This window comes from Euprymna scolopes, chromosome 44, assembly GCF_053919585.1.
Source record: "Euprymna scolopes isolate OS-2025 chromosome 44, ASM5391958v1, whole genome shotgun sequence".
Taxonomy (NCBI): Eukaryota; Metazoa; Mollusca; class Cephalopoda; order Sepiida; family Sepiolidae; genus Euprymna; species Euprymna scolopes.
Window position 1 is genome coordinate 26075795 of NC_136525.1, and position 23740 is coordinate 26099534.

Sequence of the window (23740 nt, forward strand, 5' to 3'; positions counted from 1 at the left end):
TAAAATAAATAATACCTTTACTGTTGGCAGGGGTCAATCAAATTACTTTGGCCTGTGCAGATAAATGAAAGAGATATGAGCTAGCCATAATTTGACATGAGTATTTAATTGAAAAATGGTGAAATATGTAGGATTATTTACTTTTAATATAATCTGCACTTTCTCTGTCCGTCCAGATTTTGGATTTGTCCGTATTTTGGATTTTTGGTGAACGAATATCTCAACTATTTTATTGCTTTGATACTAAATAATAAATCTACAGGAAGAAACGAGAATGTTTCTATTCCTTTGAAACAAGTCAATACAAAAATTAATAAAATAATTTAATATTTATGTATATATATATATATATATATATATATCCGCTGCTCAACTCCCTACTTAGTGTCCCTATAGACATGATCCTGTAGTTCCTTACATCTCTGTGACAACTTGTCGTATTTGGAATGAATAGAAATAAAAAGAAAAAAAGTGGCACAAATTTATGATTGATTGAAAATAATAGAAAGAATAAAGTTGCATTGCTTGTGAGGATTATGACAAGTATTTGTTGACATTATATTTGAACATGACCATGTTATAGCCTGCAAGGAAGCAGTTCCATGATATATGTTCTACAGATCAGAAGTTCTTTGAAAGAAACTTTTGTTACTCTGAAGTTTGTGGTTATGTCTTTGCACAAATACATACTCTCTTGAAACCACTATTGAATGTTCCAAGGACCATGTGGATTAATCAGGGATACAAGCCGTCTGTTTTTTGTTGGAATTTTTTTTTTGTTTTTAAATGACATCTTTATTTTTTTTTTGCGATTTGGCTAGAGATTATTTCTCATTTTCTTTCTTTTTTGCTTTATCTTTCTCTCTCACTGTTTTCTCTCTTCTGCTCGGTCTTGTCTTACCTTCCTTTTCTCCTCTTATAATGGTTCTCTCTGAAAACTGAAAATGTTAACTTTGCAATGATCGCTAAGACTTTATAGAATTCCTGAAGCGAATAGAGGAGTTAGGATGATATTCATTTCATCAAAGAATGAGTTAATGTCTCCTTCCACATACATTTCTCTTAATTTTGACTTTCTTAAATGAAAAGTTGTTTATGATATTTTTGTGTGCTGCCTACTACACACACACACACACACACACGCACACACACACACACACACACACACACATTGTTGTTGAGAATTTTATCTCAATTAAAAATTTTCTTGCTATTATCTACTCACATCTCTGATTAATGTCAGATTGCCTTAAAAATCCATGCTGTACTGGATATGTTTTTCCAAAATACCTTTTACTGAGCTCTCACCAAACATTGTCAGAGAAATGACATGACTACAGTATTCTTTTGTGGCAGCGACACAAAAACTGCAACATTCCCCCTTCTAAAGGGTCACTAACTTATTCCATGACTATGATTAAGAACTAGTGTCCTGTTAAATTGGTTCATTCTTTTTAAATAACCCTATTTTATAATCTACTAGCAAGAAGACCCGATGTTGCTCGGGATAATGAATGAGGATCATTACTATGTACTTTTTTACCATGTTCATGACACCATATGAATTTCTTTTTACTGACCCCCTCCCTTCTTTCGTTTCGCCCCCTAATATAATCGGAAGAAATTGAAATGTTGGAAAATTCTTTGAGTTAGTGTCTTATATACACACACATATATATATGCATTACATTAACATTTTTCTAATGCCGATTTATCAGCAAATTTTGTTGTCATCAATGATACTAATATTAATTATATTATGAATTATATATTTATTATTAAATTATATATATTCTAAATTATATTATAAACGAACACAAGTTTTGCTTGCCAGTGAAAATTTATCAAACATACATTCATCGTCTACAGCATAAGTGAAGAATTGCACAATGTTCTGGATGAGTATAAAATCTTCAATATAGTTTACTTAGTTTTGCAGGATTCAGTAACAAATATGGTTGCTGGTGTCAGAATGTGGTTTATACATTAACAGAAATAATAGTATAGCTTTGGCTTCAGACAGACGGAATAAAGATTATTATCCGTCTGTTTGAAGCCAAAGTTATGCTATTATTTCTGTTAATGTATTATTGTACTATTTTCAATGCTCGATTTGGGGGGTGGGGATAGTGTAAAACTGTTTATATTCTCATAAAAACCATGCTCCCTGGGATTACCTCCTCCTTTGGGTGGGTAGGAGGTAATATAGTATTTGCTCTATTGTCATGTAATCATCCTCCTAGGAATTACTCCATCCTTTGAGGAGGAGGTAATGTCTGGAAGAAACCTATGTCATCGACAACATGGTGTTACTAACTGTCACACATATTCTTAGCGTGCAAACAAACTCGGCCATAACCTGGTTTATCTTGAAAACACAACATAAACCATGGATTTACACCACAACTCTAAAGTCTACATATGTACAGACATAAAACTTCATTTGAAAATGCTGTAATTGTGTAAGCTGATCTACCTATTATAAGAATAAATGGACTTATCCAGAGATAATCAATATAAGTACATAAGGGAGACCTGACGTTGCTCGGGATTGAATGATGATCAAATGTTTAAGACTCCCATGTTTTTTATTGTCATTGAAATTGGTAAAAACGCCCATTTTTCAATGAAATCGATTAGTTGCCTGTCAATTATCATAGTGCGATTGTGTTTTAAACAGAAACATTCATTTCAAACACGCCCATGTCATATCAAAGGACCTCCCGTTGATTTTATATGTCGGACCTTTCTGCGTGTGTGATAATAAAACTTCTCAAATGCACTTGTGATGTTAGTCTGTGTAAGGTGTTAACTTTGGTCAAAATCACCTGTTCCTTCTTTCATTGGGTTATTTCGATTATCGATACTTATGGGAGATATTCCAATACAAAACCTATCTAAGTACATTGCCAGGCACATAAAATACCTTCTTGTTGAATTTCATAAAAATCAACCCAGCCGTTTTTGAATTAATAGAGAATGAACTCACACATGCACACACAGACAAAATTCCTTTTATATAATAGTGGAGATAAATTTTAATGTCATGGCAGTGATTTGCGGCAGCTATGGCCCCAGAATCATGACACATATTTCTGTAACACACTTAATACACTTTTTATTTATTATACACTGTGTTTGTCTTGATTATTTAAGGCCTGCATGACCACAACAGAAAATTTTCTAACTCTTAATCCAATACTCTTGATTGTTAAAGGTGTAAATAAAGTTGATAGATTATGTATAGCCTTTGTTTTTTATCTACTGTTTAACTTGGATCTAAATTCAAGAACAACCACATTCTGCGACGCATGAGGTAATCAAACTGATCCATCACATCTGGTCTACAGCCAAATCCACAGCTTTTCCTATCCAGCATTGCAACTCTGTCCATAATGCATTGCTTGTTTATAGTTTCCTAAATAGGTTTTTTTTTCTTTCTTTTTGATCGATAAAGATGCTTGTAGGTGAATGGTATGCCCCATGGAATATGCTTTGATTATTTTTTTACCACTGATATTCAAACCAATGGTTCCACTTTGATCTTGTTGACGATGACTTGTAAATCAACGGTATTCATTGCTAGAGCAGCAATATCGTTTGCAAAGATCAGAAAGTTTACGATCTTTGACCCATGTTATACTTTGATCCTTTGTTGTCTTCTTTTATTTAATGCTGAATCAATAGATATGGTAAAAAGTGATGATGAGAACAAGATGAGAAAGATGTTTATCTTTGGTGATGATTACTGAAAATCAGTTGCCGCTACAGATAAAAGTTAATAGTGTTTTTTTGTTGTTTGTAGCGTGAAGAAGAAGAATCAGAAAACTTACCTCAAGATCTCACTGCAGCTGGGATTCCACAAGGAACTGACAAGACGCCTGATTTTATTGGCTCAATCTTAGAAGGCCTCAACCCTAGGTAAGAAAACTGGCACTGTCGTCATCATCATCAGTTTAATGTTTGCTTTACATGTTGGCATGTGTTGGTCAGAAATTAAGTTTAAAACTAATTTATCTTTGGCCGGGTCTTTATTTATCCCTCTTTCTTTCAAATACATCTTTATCACTTCTTCCAACGTTTTCCGCAGTTTCCCTCTCCTAAACATTCCTGTTTACTCTAATCCGTTCTTTTATTAAAACCGTATTCCGTTTAACGTCCATTTTACATGCTGGCATGTTAGTCAACCTTTAAAAATTGATTTCAAACTATCTTCAAACAGATCTCTCACATTCATCCTTATTACTTTCTCTGTTTTCCTTGGCCTTCTCCTGCCAACTGATCCTGCTATCTCAACTGTTCTACATCTATTAGCCCAAGAATTCTCATCCATTCTTTCAATGTGAAGCTGCCTGCTCTGCATCCATCTTTAATCTGTCGTTCATCCTTTGAATGTGACCAAACCAACAAAGTTTCCTGCTCTGCATGCATATCTCTATAACTGTCCAAATTTAATCTTCCTCTGAGATCATCATCAAATCTAAGCTTGTCTTTAAGACTCACATTACACATTGTATTCATTCTGATATTATTTCTCTCCATGCAACATATATCTTCAACTATCACTTGCGGCAGACAGCAGAAGACCCGGATCAAGAGGTGAAACAAGATGCTGAGCTGATTCTGGACTACAGCAGCATCATATCATTAGGCGAGGTTGGACTCAATTCGAGATGTGGTCAACTCAACAGTTGAAGCCAGCTTAACCAATCCACAGTGATAGCTGTACCAAGTTCAAGTGAAATATGCCATAAAACAAAACCAACCTTTCATCCAAACTTAAAAAAATAAAAATGAGTAATTAGATGACTTCCGAAGAAAATTAAATCTAGACAGTATATAGATTGACTAATTTGTTTTACGGCATATTTTTCAAAGATGTACGTGTGCACTCACCTGCTGTAATCATTTTACACATTGTTTCAAGCCAAGGCCATTGATGATCAAGTCAATACTACAGTGTTGCAAGCAAAACCAGAAGTCCAGTTTATAAGCGAATAAACTCCCACTCTTCCTACTCCTCTTCTGGGGTGGGTTGACTATAACTGCTTCTTTCTATTTTCCTGGGATCTCTTCATCCATGGTTGGTTCAGGCTCTTTGTTGACTGTCATTGTTCAGCTGCCAAGAGAAAACATTCACTGAAAATAAAATTCAACTGGTCTCCGAATATTGTTTCTCTCACAAAGCAGATCCCAGAACTCTTTCCTCAAATGAGTTACTTAGTTTTTTAAACACCTTTAGTGGTTTGACTGGCCCAAGATATTTTCAGTTCTCTGCATCCTCCCTTTCCTGCAGCATCGGCTATCCACATACGCTAGAAGAACATGTGCAGCACACATTTACATATCGACCCTTCAGGACTGACTCTATTTCGGTAACAAGTTTTTGTATTTGAGGTCCTTAACATTTTCCAATATTTTAAAGATTCTATTTTGTATATAGCTGATTTATAGATTTAAGATTGATTGATTTTCAGATGAGACCATGTTCTCCTGTGGTAGGTTTTGTTGTTTAATCGTGCTAAAGTATGAAATAACATTCTTTCAAACATGAAACCATGTATCTCTATAAGTTTTCTCATGTTTAATTTGAACATTTTTTTTTTCTGGACAGAATCAAATTATAAACAATTTTTTTTTCTATATATGTCTGTTTGTCTATGAGAAACCATGTCTGTCTATCTGGTTCAAGTTTGAAGCACAAGGGATGTTCCAAAAGTAATGTCTCCTATTTTTTATTCCAGCTGAATGGATTAGAGGAGATTGCAAATTGCATTGTTATGTTGACTGAACTTGTACATTCATGACCTGAAAGGTTCATCTCTTTGTTGCAGATATTGATGGTGTGAGACTCTAAGAAAGCAACCCTTGTCATGGACATTTTTTTTTTACACAGGAATCACTGCTTATCAAAGCCCAGAGGCCACTCGAGGTTAAGGGTTAATGGGTATACATTTGATAGGTTCATTAAGAGTAGTAGTTGATGGGCAAAAATCAAAAGCTCACAGTATTAATGCTGGAGTGCCTCAGGGGTCCATCCTGGGCCCAACTCTCTTCCTGATCTACATTAATGATCTTCCAAATCACATCCTTACATCATTCGTAGACATTTATACTGATGGCACTACCATCTATGGTAGCACATCAAAGACCGTAAACGACCAAGTTCTCTCCAATTCTCTCTCCTCTGATCTTGAGCACATGGTACAATGGGGAAAGGAGTGGCTGGTTACTTTTAATGCATCTAAAACCAAGCTTTTATCTTTTACATCATCAACGCTCTGATCCCCATCTGGCATCAATTGAAATGAATGGATCTCGTCTTGGGGAGGCCTCATGTTTTGACAAGCTTCTAGGCTTGACCTTTACTCCTGATCTTAAATGGAACATGTACATCAAATCTGTTGCCAAGGCTGCTGGAAAAATGGTGGGATCCTTCTATCCAGTAGATATCTCACTACTGATGCAATTCTCTATTTATATAAGAGCCAGGTACATCCAAGGATAGAGTACTGTTGCCACATCTGGGCAGGAGCTGCTAGAAAGGACTTGTCCTGCCTTGATAGAGTTCAAAATAGACTTCGTAGCCTCATAGGAGATGTCTTTTTCTCTTCCCTGCAATCTCTATCTCACAGAAGAGATGTTGCGAGTTTGTCTCTGCTTTATTGTTATTTTCATGGCAAGTGCTCGACTGAGCTTCAATCTATGGCCCCCCCCTCACCAAACTTTCACAAGAAACACTTGTCTAGCTGAAAACTCTATCAATAATTCCCCCCACTCTTTATCTGTGCCTAAACCTAAACGTAGATTCCATGAACAAAGCTTCTTTCTTAGAACTGCACGCCTGTGGAACTGTCTTCCATTTTCTTGCTTTCCAGCTGATTACAACCTGATTGTCTTCAAGTCCAACGTAAACAAGTTCTTGATGAGCCGTTCCACTTAAGTTAAAAAATTTACCAAATTTCCATTACTAACGATTACTATATTGTCCAATTGACTACTGTACACTCTTAACCTTAATCCTCGAGTGGTCTCTAGGCCTTGATAAATGGTGATGCCTATGTAAAAAAAAGAAGAAAAAAAAGAAAAGTAAACATAAGTAGTGGAAATTTTGTAAATTGGATTACTTAGGGGGACGGTTCATCAAGAACTTGTTTATGTTGGCCTTGAAGACAATCAGATTGTAGTCACCTGGAAAGCAGGAAAACGTGCAATTCTAAGAACATGTGCCAAAAGCAAATATGCGTCATTGAATTCCTGGCAAAAGTGCATTGAGAATGATGATGACTATGTAGAAAAATAAATTCTGGAGCACAAAAGGTTGCTCGTTTTAATGGCACTACTTCCATCTTCATAGGTCTTCAACTTTGTGAGTAAAAAAAAATATTGTTGGCTGTACTTTTGGAACAGCCCTCGTATGACAAAGCTTTCTCCAAACGCCCATGCACAGCCATTGTTTATGCCAAAGTGCATTGAGAATGGTACTGACTGTGAGAAAAATTCTGGAGCACAAAAGATTTCTTGTTTTAATGGTACCACTCCTATCTTTGTAGCTCTTCAACATTTTGAGTTAAAAAAAAAGAAAGATAGGTGGCTTTACTTTTGGGACTACTTTAATAACATTTTTAAATGAAACTATGCCCCTCCAAAATCAATTTTGTCCCTCGATCTTTCTGGCTTAAATTTGAAATCGCGTTTTCTTTTAGAATAAACCACCCCTATTTATAAAATGTTCTGTCATACTTAAATTTTAAATATTATTCTTATATACATCTGACATATCAACCTTGCATATGTTCAATATGTTATTCTTATATATGAACGTCGGTTAATCTGTCACATTTAAGGTTTAACTAACATTTTTAGATGAAAGCATGTTTCTTTGCATCTGTCTGCCACGGTTAAATTTGTAATAGTATTTTTACATAAGTCCATGCTGTGTTGGTCAATCTGTCACTGTTTGGTTTGAAACCACTCTTCTCTAGAAGAGGTTGTTTACTTTTTTCTAGATAACGTTAAGATAAATCTTTATAGGAAAATATATCATTCTATCATGCTTAAATTATAAATATTATTTATAATTACATCTACATCTTAAAGAGGCTATGTTAGTCTGTTTGTGAGATGTAAGTTCAAGATAAAATCACAGAAGGTTTTGTCCATTGGTTTGTCACATTTAAGTTTGTAATGTTATTTTTTTTATGGAAATCCCTCCAGAGAAGGCGTGAAGCCACTTGATGTAGATTAATTTCTTTCACATATGTATATTTTCTGAATAAACAGTCCACAGCTGTTAAAATAGAGGATTTGCTTTGGTTTATTGGACGTATAGATATTAGATTTTTGAGTATAAACCGACTGTCTTCAAAAAGGAGTTCCATCCTGGTGAAGTGTGTACAGAACATTTGTTGGTTTCGTTTGAAAGAATGTCTGAATGTATTTGCGTTAGTAGGTGTAGAGCAGTTGAGGTAGCAGAGGACAGCCATGAAAAATATGGGTGGAAGTGATAAGAGGAAGGAATAAAGATTTGGCCAGAGATAGGTTAGTTGAAAGTCAATTTCTAAAAAGCTGTCCAACACATGCTAACAAGTAAAACAGATGAATATGATGATAAGAGGAACTTTTATTTCTAAGTAGCTGACATCTATCCAATTTTGCTTGAAAGATTTAAAAATTTTTGTTTCACTTTTTTGTTTTTAAATTATGTTTCAAGTTTTTAAAAATTTCTTCCATTTATAAATAATTTGGGGTTGGAATTCATACCAAAATCTGACCGGCAGTGTCTCTGCTAGCTTACTAGCTGATGGTCTGAAGTATGGTTCTGGTCAGCTCTAGAATGTTCCCCATACCAAGCTTTACCTTCTCACCATTTGAGAAAGAGTTAGTTTACTGGTAATTCCCTGAGACGCTCCTACTAAGAAGGCTGATTTTTGATCAGCTGTGATTAACCAAATAATTATCAAAATATTTTAATGAATTTATAACTAAATATTGTTTAGGCAATATTGTTTTAGTCTTTATTTATAAAATGATTAAATGTAAATAATTTTCACAATTTTGAAGCTTTTAATTGAGTTGATTTAGTTTAAGTGGCTTTGTATTCAACAGTTTAAATTCTTCCAAATTCCTTTCAAACAATGAAGGGTCAGAAAATAATTCAGTTTTGTTTATTTCAACTATTAAAAAAAATAATGACTTAATTGTTTACTAAAATCTGAAATATGTTCTGGCAGATTTAATTTTGTAATTAAATATTTTATTTTATACTACCAAGGTTACCCAGCGTTGCTCGGGCAAAAGTGTAACCAATTTCTATAAAAATTTCTATTTCTCAGCCTCTGTCTATAAATTTAGTTCTCTTCTCAACTCCCTCCTTCTTGTCTGCTCAGCCCATTCCCCTCTAGCTGGACATACACACACACCTACACACTGCTCTCCTTTATATAATAAATTTCAATTTATCATTTTCTTTCCAAATTACTACAGAATAACTGCCCCCCCCCCCTCTGATGAAACCTGGTCCAATTGATCCCCAGAAAAAAATATACTGTTTAAATTTTTTTAGATATTCATCCAGAGAAATCCCAATCAAGAATATACCAACTTTGTGGGTGTTTGTTTTGTAGATTTTTTTTTATTTTTAACTGGACATAAAAACACATAAACAACTGCCTGTCATATAATTGACAAAGATTTTTCATTTTTTTTTTTGATTCCATAAAATTGATAGTAAAGAAAAAACATAGTTGCATTTGTAATTATCAAAGTTATGTTGATGCGAGAAATACAGACACATGTGAACTAGTCTCATAATTTTATTAATATAGCAGTAAATTCTGATTGCTTTTTTGTATTTAAATATTCACCATTTACTTCTTTGTTATGTGTTAGTTGTAATTGCTTCTGGTTTGTTTTGCTTTTTCTGACATGAAAGCAGTGCCAATTATTTAAGTGATGGTTTCTGTGAAGAATATTTTGTTTTTATTTCTTTGATGGAAATGTTATTTGCAACTGTAACTTATTCACACAAAGGATTTGAGATGGCTGCAGGCCAATAACTTTAATTACCCATAACCCTTTCATAGATAATTAACTTCTATTCATGCATAATCATCATGATTATGCATGAATAGAAGCGTGATGCATCATCATCATCATCGATGACAATTCATTTTGCAAAAGGATATTTTGTTCCACCTGCCAAAAAAGGGCGATATCATGTATTATGAATGGGGTTGGTGGCATATCATAACTATTGATGCCTTGCAGAAGATTATGCCTAAAGACGAATACGTGTGTGTATGTGTGCTAAAGACGAATACGTGTGTGTATGTGTGCTAAAGACGAATACGTGTGTGTATGTGTGCTAAAGACGAATACGTGTGTGTATGTGTGCTAAAGACGAATACGTGTGTGTATGTGTGCTAAAGACGAATACGTGTGTGTATGTGTGCTAAAGACGAATACGTGTGTGTATGTGTGCTAAAGACGAATACGTGTGTGTATGTGTGCTAAAGACGAATACGTGTGTGTATGTGTGCTAAAGACGAATACGTGTGTGTATGTGTGCTAAAGACGAATACGTGTGTGTATGTGTGCTAAAGACGAATACGTGTGTGTATATGTGCTAAAGACGAATACGTGTGTGTATGTGTGCTAAAGACGAATACGTGTGTGTATGTGTGTAACATATGACACAAAGTAGAAGAAATAATACAGTGACATAAACATAGAATGCTACGAGTTACATCAGTCTTAGTCCGATATTACTTGAGTCTGTGTGCCACAATCATCACAAACATTTACTCAGTTTAACAGTCATCCCTTAGTTAGCACCTGTCTTGTTCTGTTCTGTCTCTTCACGAGAATTCTCATAACAGAGGAGGTAATTCTAACTAAAACAGAAAGGAATTAACTCCTCTTGGTTCATCGTTCTAACATCATGACTTTACTCTTCACACAATATCCTAAACATTTTTTTCTTGAAAAACGTTTGAGTTGCCAGTGAAAGAGATTTGATTATTTAAATCTGTAGTGAAACCAGTTTGTCACTAATGATCGAACGTGGTGAATCTATAAAATGTATTTTATGACTAATTCGGGAAATTCATATTATTTGGATTCTCTAGACTATTTTTTCCCATCTTAAATGTTTTGTTTGCAATATTTTGATCAATGCTACCTACTTCAAGTGTATCTTGTCGAATTTAAGAATCTGCACCAAATTTCAAACAGAAGCCTTCATTTAATTCACAGGTTTAGAATACTCTCGTTCCATCAACCATGACTGGATAAAAATCCTAAGTTATTTGCAATATTTTGAGTGTCACCTTCACTAAAGATTGAACTTTTAACCTCCAGGAGTAAATTTAAGACTGAATTTTATCAAGTACTCTATCCACAATATCAAAGGTCCTTACATACTTTGAATTTCTTCTTCATCATAACTGAAGGAACAAGAGCTTGCTACTCTGTGTATTGTACCTCCTCGACGTACAAATCCCTGACAAACCCCCTTAGCAATAAGATCTCACCCCTTCACTGTTGTTGTCCCTAAATGCCAGAAAGCTTTCTATTCTAATAGTTTCATCCTTTGAACAGCTAGACTTTGGAATTCCCTTCCTGCTGCCCGCTTCCCTGGCTGTACTGATATGCAGAAGTTTAAATGTTACATAAACAAATATCTTGTTAATCTTTCCTAGACATGGCCCCAAATAGTAGCCCCGTATGTCCAAGTGGCGATATACTTTGTAAGGGGTGAACATGAGTAAAAAAAAAAAAAAAAAAAAATTAAAAGATTCCGTTTGGAATTCCCTACAAATTCCCGAGTGCAACAGAAAGACTCCAGAGTTCAACAAGATACATCTGAAGAAAGTCGGGGGTTTCATCGTTGTGAATGAAAAGATCAGAATAGTAGCCCAAATATGTAGTTGTTTTGAGTAATAGAGCTTGTGTTTGCGGTCAATGTTCATGGTGTTACGCTCCTTATAAATTTTAATACTTTTTAATAACTATTTCTGTATTTTGCAATGTCTGAGGTGCCTAGCACAATGTTGTATTCAAGGAGTAGAAGAAATTGTCCGTGTAAAATACTTTGGTTTTTGGTGGAGCAGATATGATTTAAAACCGGAAACTTGCAATGAGTTCATCGGTTTGAAATTTTCATTACCAGAAAAAAGAATTTTTGTTGTGACATGTCCACCTCTATGGACCGATTGAGATGTGATTCGGATGATATTACAAAGGAAACGCAGACCTTGATTGTAAAAGATTGGAGATATGGACTATGTGGTTCATGGCCCTACATGGAAGTTTCCAGACCTTATTGTAATGAACTCTAGAGGGGGGAATGTGATGTGTCCATCCTATCGATAATGATAAACTTTTCCACTTACTATAAAAATATGTCTCTTGATGTTAACGCAATTTATGCATGAGTCACGTGTTTGTGACAGTCAAATGGATGTATACTTTATAAGTTGTATGTTTTCTGTTAAATATATTTTGTTTCAACTGAATATCAAATTGTATTTTCTGGACCTTATGGAACCACAAAAACTTGTAATCCTTATCAGCAATTTACAAGATAATAAATCAGTGCTTGAGAAAAGATGCCTTCAATGGGTCCTGACTTGAACTCAATTGAAAACCGATGGCAAGAATTGGAAGGTAGAATAAATCGGTGATCATCAAAACTCTATTGAAAAAACAAAGTTATAAATAACATATTACTGTGTTAGGCCTAAGCTTAAAATAGAATATTCTTTGGTCGGTTACACCCAAGTTTGAAATAATATTTCTTTGTTCAACCATGCCTAAGTTTGAAATAATATTTCTTTGTTCAACCATGCCTAAGTTTGAAATAATATTTCTTTGTTCAACCATGCCTAAGTTTGAAATAATATTTCTTTGTTCAACCATGCCTAAGTTTGAAATAATATTTCTTTGTTCAACCATGCCTAAGTTTGAAATAATATTTCTTTGTTCAACCATGCCTAAGTTTGAAATAATATTTCTTTGTTCAACCATGCCTAAGTTTTAAATAGCATATTCCTTGGTTTGTTATACCTAGGTTTGAAATAATATATTCATTAGTCCACCATGCCTAAGTTTTAAATAACATATTCCTTGATCCATTATGCCTAAGTATGAAATAACATATATCTTGGTTCACCACGTCTAAGTATGAAATCATGTATTCCTTGGTTCACCATGCCTAAATATGAAATAACATACTTTTTACATAAGTTTTACACCTTTCTCTTCCATTTTTTAATCTTTTATTTTCACCTGTATCTTCATTTTTCTTTCTCAATTTCATCTTTCATTTTAATTCATCATCCTTTTTCTCTCTCTTTTTCGATTGTTTTTCCTCTTAAACCTTTCTTGTTGCTTTCATATCCTCATCTCTTTCCTTTTTCTTTTCTTTCGTTTTTTTTCAGCCAAAGCTGAAATTAATCCATACTTTCATGTTTTATCTCCCTGTTCACCAAACCTAATTCTAAATATGAAACGTTGCATTTCTAATATTAGAAATACGGCTAATTGTTTTCTCATTTGCCATAAGCAGATAGAAACTTGCATGACAAAAATAAAAAAAACAAACTTTTTAATCTTTTAGAAATCATTTTCATGAAAATTAATATGAATCATCAATTTCACTCTACAATTTTGGATTAATTTCAGCAGTTTTTTTCTTTTTTATTCCATCTTTATTTTAATGTTTAAATCTTTTTCTTTAAATTCATTCTTTACTGAAATATTCTCCATCGAATTTTATTTTTGTTTCATGAAACGAAAGAAACTCTATTTATAAAAAGTGAATTTTTTTTTTTTTACATTAGCATATATTTTAATCATTTTATGGACCTAACCACTAATAGCTTTGTATGACCCCAGGTTAAATTGAAGGAAAATTTAATTGAAACTTATTTGAATGTCTTAATTGCTAACATATCGATTTCGTTAAAACACAAACATTGGTTTATATATATGAAACCATCATTGACCTGTTGGGTCAGTATTTCTTATATCTATTAATATTTTTTTATCTTTGACATTTGTTGATATTTGTGTTCTTACTTGAAAATGGATGATGCAACAAAATGAGCATTTTTTCTTAAAGTTGCCAGTTTTCTATTATATAAAAGGCAAAATGTGTTTGTACGTCTGACACACGTGTCGGAATGTGACAAAATCTTTATTATTTTAAAGCTCTGTCTCTCGGATGACAAATATTGAAAAATTGGCCAAAAACATTCATTCCTTCACCCTTGACTGGGCCGTTTTTCACAAGGAGGAGGTTGGTTTTTCGTCAACATTTTCGCAAGTCATTGTCTCCGTTGGATTGACTACCCTTAATTTGAACGCTCTCAACTTCCGGTTTTATGATGGATGCATCAGCAAAAACATTAGGTTTTTTTTTCACCTTCTTTTCCTCCTTGGTGTTACTGCTTGCCTACTACCATTATTTTTTTTTTTTAACACCTCTCTCCACCCGGGCCGCCTACTGCTGTTTTGATCCCCCTCCTCCAACCTCTCCACAACCCCACCGCTGCTACTACTTTTTTTTTTTAAACACCTCTCTCCACCCAGGCTGCCTACTGCTGTTCCCCCCCCTGCCGATCCCAGGGTTCCTTATTACACCACCACGAACACCCGGGCAACACCGGGTACCACTGCTAGTTAATATATGAAAGTAAAAATAAATGAAACATATGAAGAAATCATTAGAAAAGGTTACAGAGTTACAGAGCATGAGGTCTTGGTTATGTTGAAGCAGGTCAGCTGCAACAAATAGTTGGATTTGATAGTCTACCCAACAAATTGCATTGAAAATTTTGAACTAGAATTGCCCACAAGGACACATGACGCAGTGGTTAGAGTACTTGAAAAAATGCAGTTGTAAAAGTGACCTTTTTCTGAAGGTTGAAGGTTCAATCCCAAAAATAAAATTGCAAATTACTTGGGACTTCTATCCAATCATGGGCCAAGAACATGATACCCTCATGAATTTAAGAGTTCTGTTAGAAATTCTGCGCAGATCCTTGAGTTCAACAACAAGAAGGTCTGAGGTTACATCAACCAAAACATTGTGAACAATAACACTCAAGATGAAAACAGTAGTCCGAAAAATCCAAATGAGACATATTTAAAATTATTGCATATGTTAGTACTGATTCTGATGGTTGTATTATTTGAATTATTCGGACTATTGTTTTTTTGTAAATGGTTTACTTCACAAGATCCCCAGCTGATGATGAATTGAGTTTTATAGCGAGGGTACCCAGCATTGCCCGGGTGTTTGTAGGTGTGTGTGTCGGGGGGGGGGGGGGTAGATCCAAACTTTATGTTAAACTTTTTTTGAAAAATTGGAAAAAAAAAAAAAAAAAAAAAACAATGAACGTGATGTAAAAAGAAGAAAAAGTAAAATAAAAAAACTTGTTTAAAAAATCGGGAAAAAAAATTTAAAAAAGTTTTGGTAGGTAGGTAGGATCAAACCCGGAACGTTGAGGCGAAAACTTTGATAAGTAACCCGCTCGCCCACGAAAGGAAAGTAACTGAAAGCAATTTCAATTTAACGTTTTAAGTGACAGGTGCGCGGCAAAATTAATTAGGTCAAAGGAAAGTAAATTCCACACTTAATTTTAACTGTGGGATAGTTTTTTGGGTTTTTTTACCCAACTTTGTCTGGCTTTGTTTCTCCTATTATTAGGGGAGTGTGTCCAAATGAAAGCAATTGTCTGGTATGACGATGTTTTATATGAAAAAGCCGAATCAATGCGAGGGGGCCGAAATAGCAAGAATTGTGTAAAACTTGATGTAAATAAATCTAGCCACGATGCACGTTCATAATTCGTACATATTATGATGTACACGATATATAAGAAGTTCTAAGCCATAGTACCCCCCCCCCCCCGAAAAAAGCCTTTCTTGGACATACAAAATCTCTCGTGCACGTTGTGCCTTTTATATATATAGTTAGATTATAAGATTATAATTTTTGTAAGAGGACGTAGAAGTAGTGCAAAACTGTTCTGCTTGTAAAGTTAATTTTACCTGCTCTCTCTTTCTCTCTCTATATATATGTATATATACACACACATTGTTCTTTATTATAGAGTATTTTATTTTTATCCTCTCCAGAAGGTTAGACCCAAACTCAAGTATAAATTTGAATAAAGGGTTTCTATAGAACGAGCTGGATTTGAACTTGGCGCATTCAGGTTTTCAATTTGTATCGCTAACCAGTTAGCCACCGTAAAATTTATTAAAATTTATATTTTTGTATGGTTTTTCAGATGAAGGAACTGAGAAATTAATTTTACCTATCCTGGGACAGGTATTCTTCTAGTGTACATATAAATAAATACACATTGCTCCTTATTATAAGGGTAAATGATTCTTTGAGACTACTTCAACCTTCTATTTTTGTGTCTTTTCAGATGGAGGAACTGGGTTGTCCGCGGTATCTTCACCTGGTTGATGATTTTCTTCTTTGCATTTGTCGTCTACTGTGGTCCCCTGGCGCTTGTCCTTCTGGTAAGTAAACCAGAAAATGAAAAAGTAATTCTAATCTCAGTGCAAAAGAATTTTCATTAAATCAACCAAACTTTGGAACTTAAATTGCTTACATGAATGCAGCAATCAGTAATAGACATTCACTGAAAAGCATTTTTCGTATAAGTATTTTGGAAAACGTTAATAATAGCTGATGTGATCAGAAGCTTTTCAGGCTGGATTTACCGTTGCAATATTATCTATTGAAAATGAAAAAATTGTTCAGCCCACATAAAGAAAAGAATGATTGCAATTGAGATATAAAACATGGCTACTTGTACTTTCCGCTGTTAATAGCATAGGAAACTGTTGTTGAGCCTCTTGGACAAATCCAGACTGTGAAAAACTTAAATATATTTTTCTTGTGAAAGAAAATATCCTTATATAGTCAGAGAGGGAAGTTGAAATATCAAATTTTTGTGAGGGTCTATTTTATTTTTTTTTTAATAACTTTCTGCAGAATCAGTTGGAGAGTGTGCAATTTTTTTATTAGTTAGATTTTCTTCTTTTTTTTAAACCAACTGGGAACTCGGCAATATTTATTGGATTTTCAAGTTGAAGTACGTTTTTTTCAGAAATGGGAAATTGGAATCTTAAATTTTTGTAAGGATAGATATATTTTTATTTCTGCAGAATGAATCAGCAATTTTTGTAGTACTTAGTTTCCTTTTTTTAAACTTATTCTAGAGTCTGCCGGGAAAGCAATCATCTTCATTGGAATTTCAAGTCAAGGTGTGTTTTAAAAAAAAAAAAACTGACCCATTCCTTATACATATATATATGGAAATGTATAAAAAAAGAATACGAAAAGTATAAAAGCTTATAACTTTATTTGTTTTCAATTGGTGACGTGCAGGAATACAAAATAATATTATGAAAAAAAATTAAAATACTTTTTTTACAAGTACATAATTTTCAACCGATCCTTCAGTCTTCATCGGTGTAGTGAAAGTGATGAGCATACACGGGGAAAAGGAAGGAGGAGGAGAAGGAGATATAGCCAATAAGATGCCACGGCAGTTTTAAATATATACACATCTTTAACTGTCCAATATTTTGAATTCTAACGATATTATTTATTGCAAGAGAGAATAAGAATTCAAAGGCTATAAGACGTTATGAGGAGAAACGCTATGATGCTCATTAGTAAATCAATGGCTATTTCTTTTTCGAAAAAGAATGAAAACGTTGTTTCCAAATTCAACTGTTTAACGAAATGCTCCTTTTTATTAATTTATATGTTAATATGTACATACACATATGTATACCAACAAATACTCACATGTACAAATATATACTTATATATGCATATATACACACATAAACACATGCATATATACACATATACATATACTAACAAATACACATGCACATACATAAATATTTGCGCATATATTTACACGTAGAGACAGCTATACATATATACACAAGTTTACATAAGCGAATGTATGGAGAGAGAGAGGAAGAGAGGGATGGGAAAAGAGGTATAAGTGTGCAAGAAATATATATATATATATATATATATATATATATATATATATGAACAAATGATTAATAAAACATGTTAAAAGACATCTTGAAAAAGAGTTAAAAACATATTTAATTTTAAAAAAGGAAGCACAAGATAAGTGGATAGTCTTTAATCCGCGGAGTTTCGAAGAAATACTCTCCTTCTCATCAGAGGGCAGGATTTAGCAAAATGCAGGATCGGATTTTGCATATAAAAGTATTTAATGAAACTACAAGTAAGTCAAAGATCTTACTTGGTTAAAAAAAGGGTGAGGTAAGGGGAACAGGAGGCAAAAGAAAAATAATAAAAAGATTTCACATGAATGGATAGTCCGGTGAAGGGTAAAAATCCAAAAATGGTAAAATCCAAGACGGTCGAATTTAAAATTTCAATCCAATGGGTAAATTCCAAATGGTCCAAAATCATCCAAAAGGCAGAGTTCCTTGGAAAAAAGCGCAAATGGAATGAATTCCAAATCATTAAAAGAAAAGCACTAGAGATAATATTTAAAACACGTCTGTCAAGGCTGGATGAATCAAAAAAATTAAGGCTTAAAAAAACACGAAAAACGGTGAGAGTTTAAATTTGTAAAGCAAGGTCAAACTGACCCAGACAAAAAGCGCGAAAGTTAGCGTTAATAATTAGGTCAGCTTAGATATGCACGTGAAAGTCCCAGAATTAAATTAAGAAAACTGATCAGAAGAACAAATAAATGGCCAAGTTTAAGAAATGGGGCGTCTGTTATATATATATATATATATATATATATATATATAAAGTAAATAAATAAAAAAAAATAAATAAAAAATAGAAAATTATATATATACAGTCACATACATATATATATATATATATATACACACACACATATACATACATATAGACACACAAATGCACACATACATGTATATACATACAAACACGCATATAAATATATATACATATATGAATACATATACAATAACACACACACACATATATATATATACATACACACACGCATGCATAAACATATACACATATCCAAAAACATATACAAGTTAAACAAAAACATACATACTTACATACAAAATAAGGGGAGAGAAAGGCCGGTATCTACAAACTCCGGAATAAAGCAAATAAATGTGTATGTAAATGCATATAGTGAAATATAAGTTAACAAATACATAGAATAAAAATGAGTAGGTTGATGTATATATTTAATTAATAGATATACTTATACCATAAAATGGAGACAGCAGATGGAAAACCGGCCAAAGAAATAAAGAAAAACAAATAAAATTAAAAATATAAAAAGCTTAGAAGGTAAGATTATAAAAAAAAAATAAATAATAATAATAAAAAAAATTATGGGAAAATATATTTGAATATATATATTTGAAGGGGTAAATTAATAGCTATGTGATTTCAAATTTACCATATTTAAACTTGGACATATGTTTGCAATAGGAGATCAGTTCGTTTTTAGAGTCTATTATATTACTACTTTGAGGGGAGGTTATAATAGTTATAGCTTCAGATGTACAGAGGTGACAATATATATATACATGGTAATATGAAGAAAATTAACACTTAAAGAAAATGTGTTTTGAAAAAACACATACACATATACATATATATATACACACACACACACACACACATATACATATATACACATATACTCGCATAAATACATATATGTATACATAATACGCACACACATACACATACATAGACCAATATGTACGAGAATTCAGAAAATAATCAAATTAGAATCTGAGTATATTTTTTAGAGTAAACATTACCTCCTTTTATCCGAATGTTTTGGACTACTGTTTTCATCTTGAATATTATTCCCATAATGTTTCGGCTGATGTCACCTTCAACCTTCTTCAAGTGTATCTTGTTGAAGTGTGGAATCTTCCTGTCAAACTGTGAAATCTGCACAAAATTTCCAACGGAACTCTTTATTTAATCCATGAGGATAGCATACTCTTGGTCTATCAGTCATGACTATGTAGAAATCCTAAGTAATTTGCAATTGTATTCTGCGAATTGAACCTTCAACCTTCAAAAGAGTGTCACTTACGACTGAATTTTACGAAGTACTTTATCCATGGATGGTTATATCGGCAAAAACATTGTAAAAGTAACACTCACAATGAGAACGGTAGTCGAAAGAATCCAAATAATACAAATTATCAATTCTCATTTTAAAAATTCAGAAACGTTAATCTTTTGAGCAGGTACAGATATGTATTGTGTACAAATGATTAATGCTATTGTAAAAATGTTCTGATGGATGGCGGCTACGATACAAGACAATGGAGTGCATAAATATCTTGACTTGATCATCTGTAAAAAGTTGAATATTGAATGTACCTATTTACTATGCCTCCCCACGAGACAGAGTTAGACACCAGGGTCGTTTTTTAACGTGGAGAAAAGGTACAAAAATAAAAATTGTCTCAGTCGTGAAGGATTTCTCCTCCTACGAAAGAGAACAAGAAATAGAAGTGCAGCATCTGAAGAACGAATACTACACTTTGATCTTGACCAAAAAGTTCTGGGAACATATATCAGAAAGAACAGTTGGAAATAAGTTGTACACCATCCTCTATGGCTATATAATTCTTATAAGTACATATCTAGAAAACGGAGCTATTAAACCTGACATGGCAATATGAAACAGGAAGGAGAAAGAAGCAACCTTAGTCGAAGTTTGTGTCCCCAATGAAGCTGAGTTAAACAGAGCTGAGAGAGTAAAGTTAATGAAATGCCAAGGTCTTATGTACAAGATAAAAAGAAATTGGAATTTTAGAAAAATCTTTATTCGTTCCCATATTGCGTCTGCCAAAGCCGTCTTATTTTTTTTTTTTTTTGCTTCTCGTGGTAGTCTGAAATAATTAAAAAGTGCCGGTGGGTAACCGCAAAGCTCATACTGGAAATGTTCTTGCTGCTACTAAGTTGAGGGTTCTTGCTACTGCTGAGTTGAGGGAACAAACAGTCTCTGGAATAGGAGTTGTGGATCATTCTCAACTGCTTCATCTTTGCTGAACAAAACTTTTGACCCCAGTGTAATTGTCTGATCTTTTTTTTAAAAGTGTACTCATGGACATTTTCTCCAACCATTGAAGCTATGATTGCCTCTCCTATGAAGTTTGCTCTGTCCATATTCACTTTTTTGTTTCCAGTTACTCCACTTGAAATGCTGTCGATGGACGGATCATCCATGAAACGGTCACATGTCTGGAGAAACGCATGGAGTGTCCATGTATCCCTCACATCTTGTTCTTTTCTTGTTTAAGTAGCTTCCTCGTGCTGGTCTCTAGTGCCATAATGAATGTCTGCTAGTTCTTCCATTGAAAACTTGATTTCAGCACATGATGGCAGTGATGGTGTACAAACCAATTGTTGTCCATTTCTGCTATGAGTAAGACTTCCAGGCATCTTCATGCTTCTCATTAGCACCTGCTCAATAACCAGATCTGTCGACAAGCTAGCCCAGTAGCGATCACTCCGTCTATTCACATGGCATGCTTCAGAAAATTTCTGGTATGCTTCGAGATGGCTTTTCCTCAGTTCCTCCATTTGCTGCAAGTACAAGTCGGCTGACTTTGCATATAGGATGTGAAAAATGCTGCAGCGAATATTGGCAGCATTTTCCTTACAGTATCAAGATGCAATTCCCTTTTCTTGGTGTGCTCTATCTTGGTAAACAATTGAAGGGTTTTCACCGCATCAAGGAATTGAATCCACAATTTTGCTGTTCGCTGGTCAACCATTGCATCCTTCATTCTCTGGGTATTCCTGATCACAGACTTTAGTCACAGACTCTAATGTCTCAATCCCATCAAGGTGACCTTTCAGTAGCTCATAGGCTTCCTTTAGGTCTTCATTTTGAGGAAATGACTTTTCCGCATCAGTGTTAGGTTGATCATCCTCAGTGACATGTGAAACTGGCAACTCATAGACTTTCGCTAAAAAACTAACATTCAAAACAGCATCAACTAAGAAGTGAACACAAATGGTTCTCGCAATTGCTTTGCCACTTAGCATGTGCTTGTCTGTGTTTTCAGCATACACAAGTTCAAAAAGTTCTTACAATCCAGAACCTGTCATTAAACGATCAGTTGACCCCAGCAAGCTCATCTGTGCATGGAGCCCATCAAGTCACAAAACAAATGATTTCAGGAGACTGAAACTAGGCTGTGACTTGACTATCATCATTGCTTTTTACCAAAGTGGCTGATCGAATGTTAGAATTGGTGAAATATTGTTTTTCTGGCTAAATTACTAATGTAACATTATATTGAGTACACGCAGGTTGGGTTATCAGAGTCCATGTCGATCATTAGCAAAAAAAAAACTGTGACTGATTTCCCAGGATATGTTCCTTTGTGCACTGACTGCATAAGGCCTGACCATGCGGGTCTGGACGGATGTAAAATTAGTAAAACCTCCCAGACGATATCAACATTAGCAGTGGAATCAACAACTTTCTTAGCTTGGACCTCTTTAAATGTCACTGGTTGTTTTTTGGTGTGAATCTATATACTTGATGTTGATCCTTCCAACCCTTATATCTTCTGAAAGACCTGAATCCTTGGAACTAGTTTTGCTTTTCCCGGGCGTAAAAAATGCTATGATGCACATACCATGGAATGTGTTGAATCGATCAATACTCATAACATTAAAAAAAAAAGAAGTTTATCATATTATCAGCTACGAACTGCACAAATTCAGTTTCCGTGCGCTGAACAAGAGCAGCTCTTTTTTGAATTTTCTGAGTAAGATGAAAGGAGGCTATGCTTAATCAGAGTGTCAGTTAAGAATCTCAATCCAAATTGGCCACACATTTTCATTGCTAACTAAACTACGAAAGCGCAAGGAGAACTCTGGCTCTAACAGCCTGCATTATCACTTGACCTATTGATGCCAGTTTCGAATCATTGTCTTTGCCTGCAAATATCTTCCTGAGAAAGAACAATGTTTCAGGAACATATTCAAGAATTACATCTTGTTCAAGATCATTCTTAGACAGGTAATATTCTGAACTTGTCTGGATATTTTTAATGTTATTCTTAATAAGCTTGGCTGCTGTCTATGATTTTTACAGCCTCTGATGTGGTAAACTTTTTTTTTTTATCTGAAAGAGAGGTTATTCATGTCTAATTATTAAAAACCTTTGTTAGCAATTTGAAGTTCAGCCAAAAAATCAACTAGATTGACTGGACTATTAGTCGACAGTGGGTACAGTGTGCTGGTTAGTAATGGCATCATATTCGATTTAACATACATACTGGTATGTGTTGGACAGCTTTAAGAAATTGACTTCCAAACTAACCTATCTCTACCCAGGTCTTTACTTATCCTTCTGTTAAGTTAAATTTAATACTACTTCTTATGTTTTTCTTAACTTTTCCCTGTGAAAACCCACCCTCTTCGCAGCAGCATTAGCAATACCCTCAATATACTTGTTCCAATTCCTGATCCCTGTTAATGTTAAGCAAAGGAGCTTGAACAAAGAGCTTTTAGATAGTGTATCATTAACCATAGCTTTTAGTAGTTGAAGAGGTTTCTTGTAATTATTAAAGGCAAGACACTTAGTCTTGACAACATCAAATGGTACCATCCATTTGTATCCCCATTCCATTAGAGACTGGAGGTCTTTCTCTACGGTTTCAT

The 23740-nt window shown here is 34.1% G+C and overlaps 1 protein-coding gene across 4 annotated transcripts in view; it reads left to right on the forward strand.

Moving 5' to 3' along the window:
• LOC145268744 (phosphatidate cytidylyltransferase 2-like) overlaps window positions 1-23740 on the forward strand; it is a 376852-nt gene that overhangs the window by 237601 nt on the left and 115511 nt on the right. For all 4 annotated transcript variants that reach the window (XM_080124335.1, XM_080124337.1, XM_080124336.1 and 1 more), the window contains 2 exons: window positions 3806-3921; window positions 16446-16542. In XM_080124335.1, the coding sequence (XP_079980461.1) occupies window positions 3806-3921; window positions 16446-16542 (213 nt within the window). The remainder of the gene's footprint in view (window positions 1-3805; window positions 3922-16445; window positions 16543-23740) is intronic.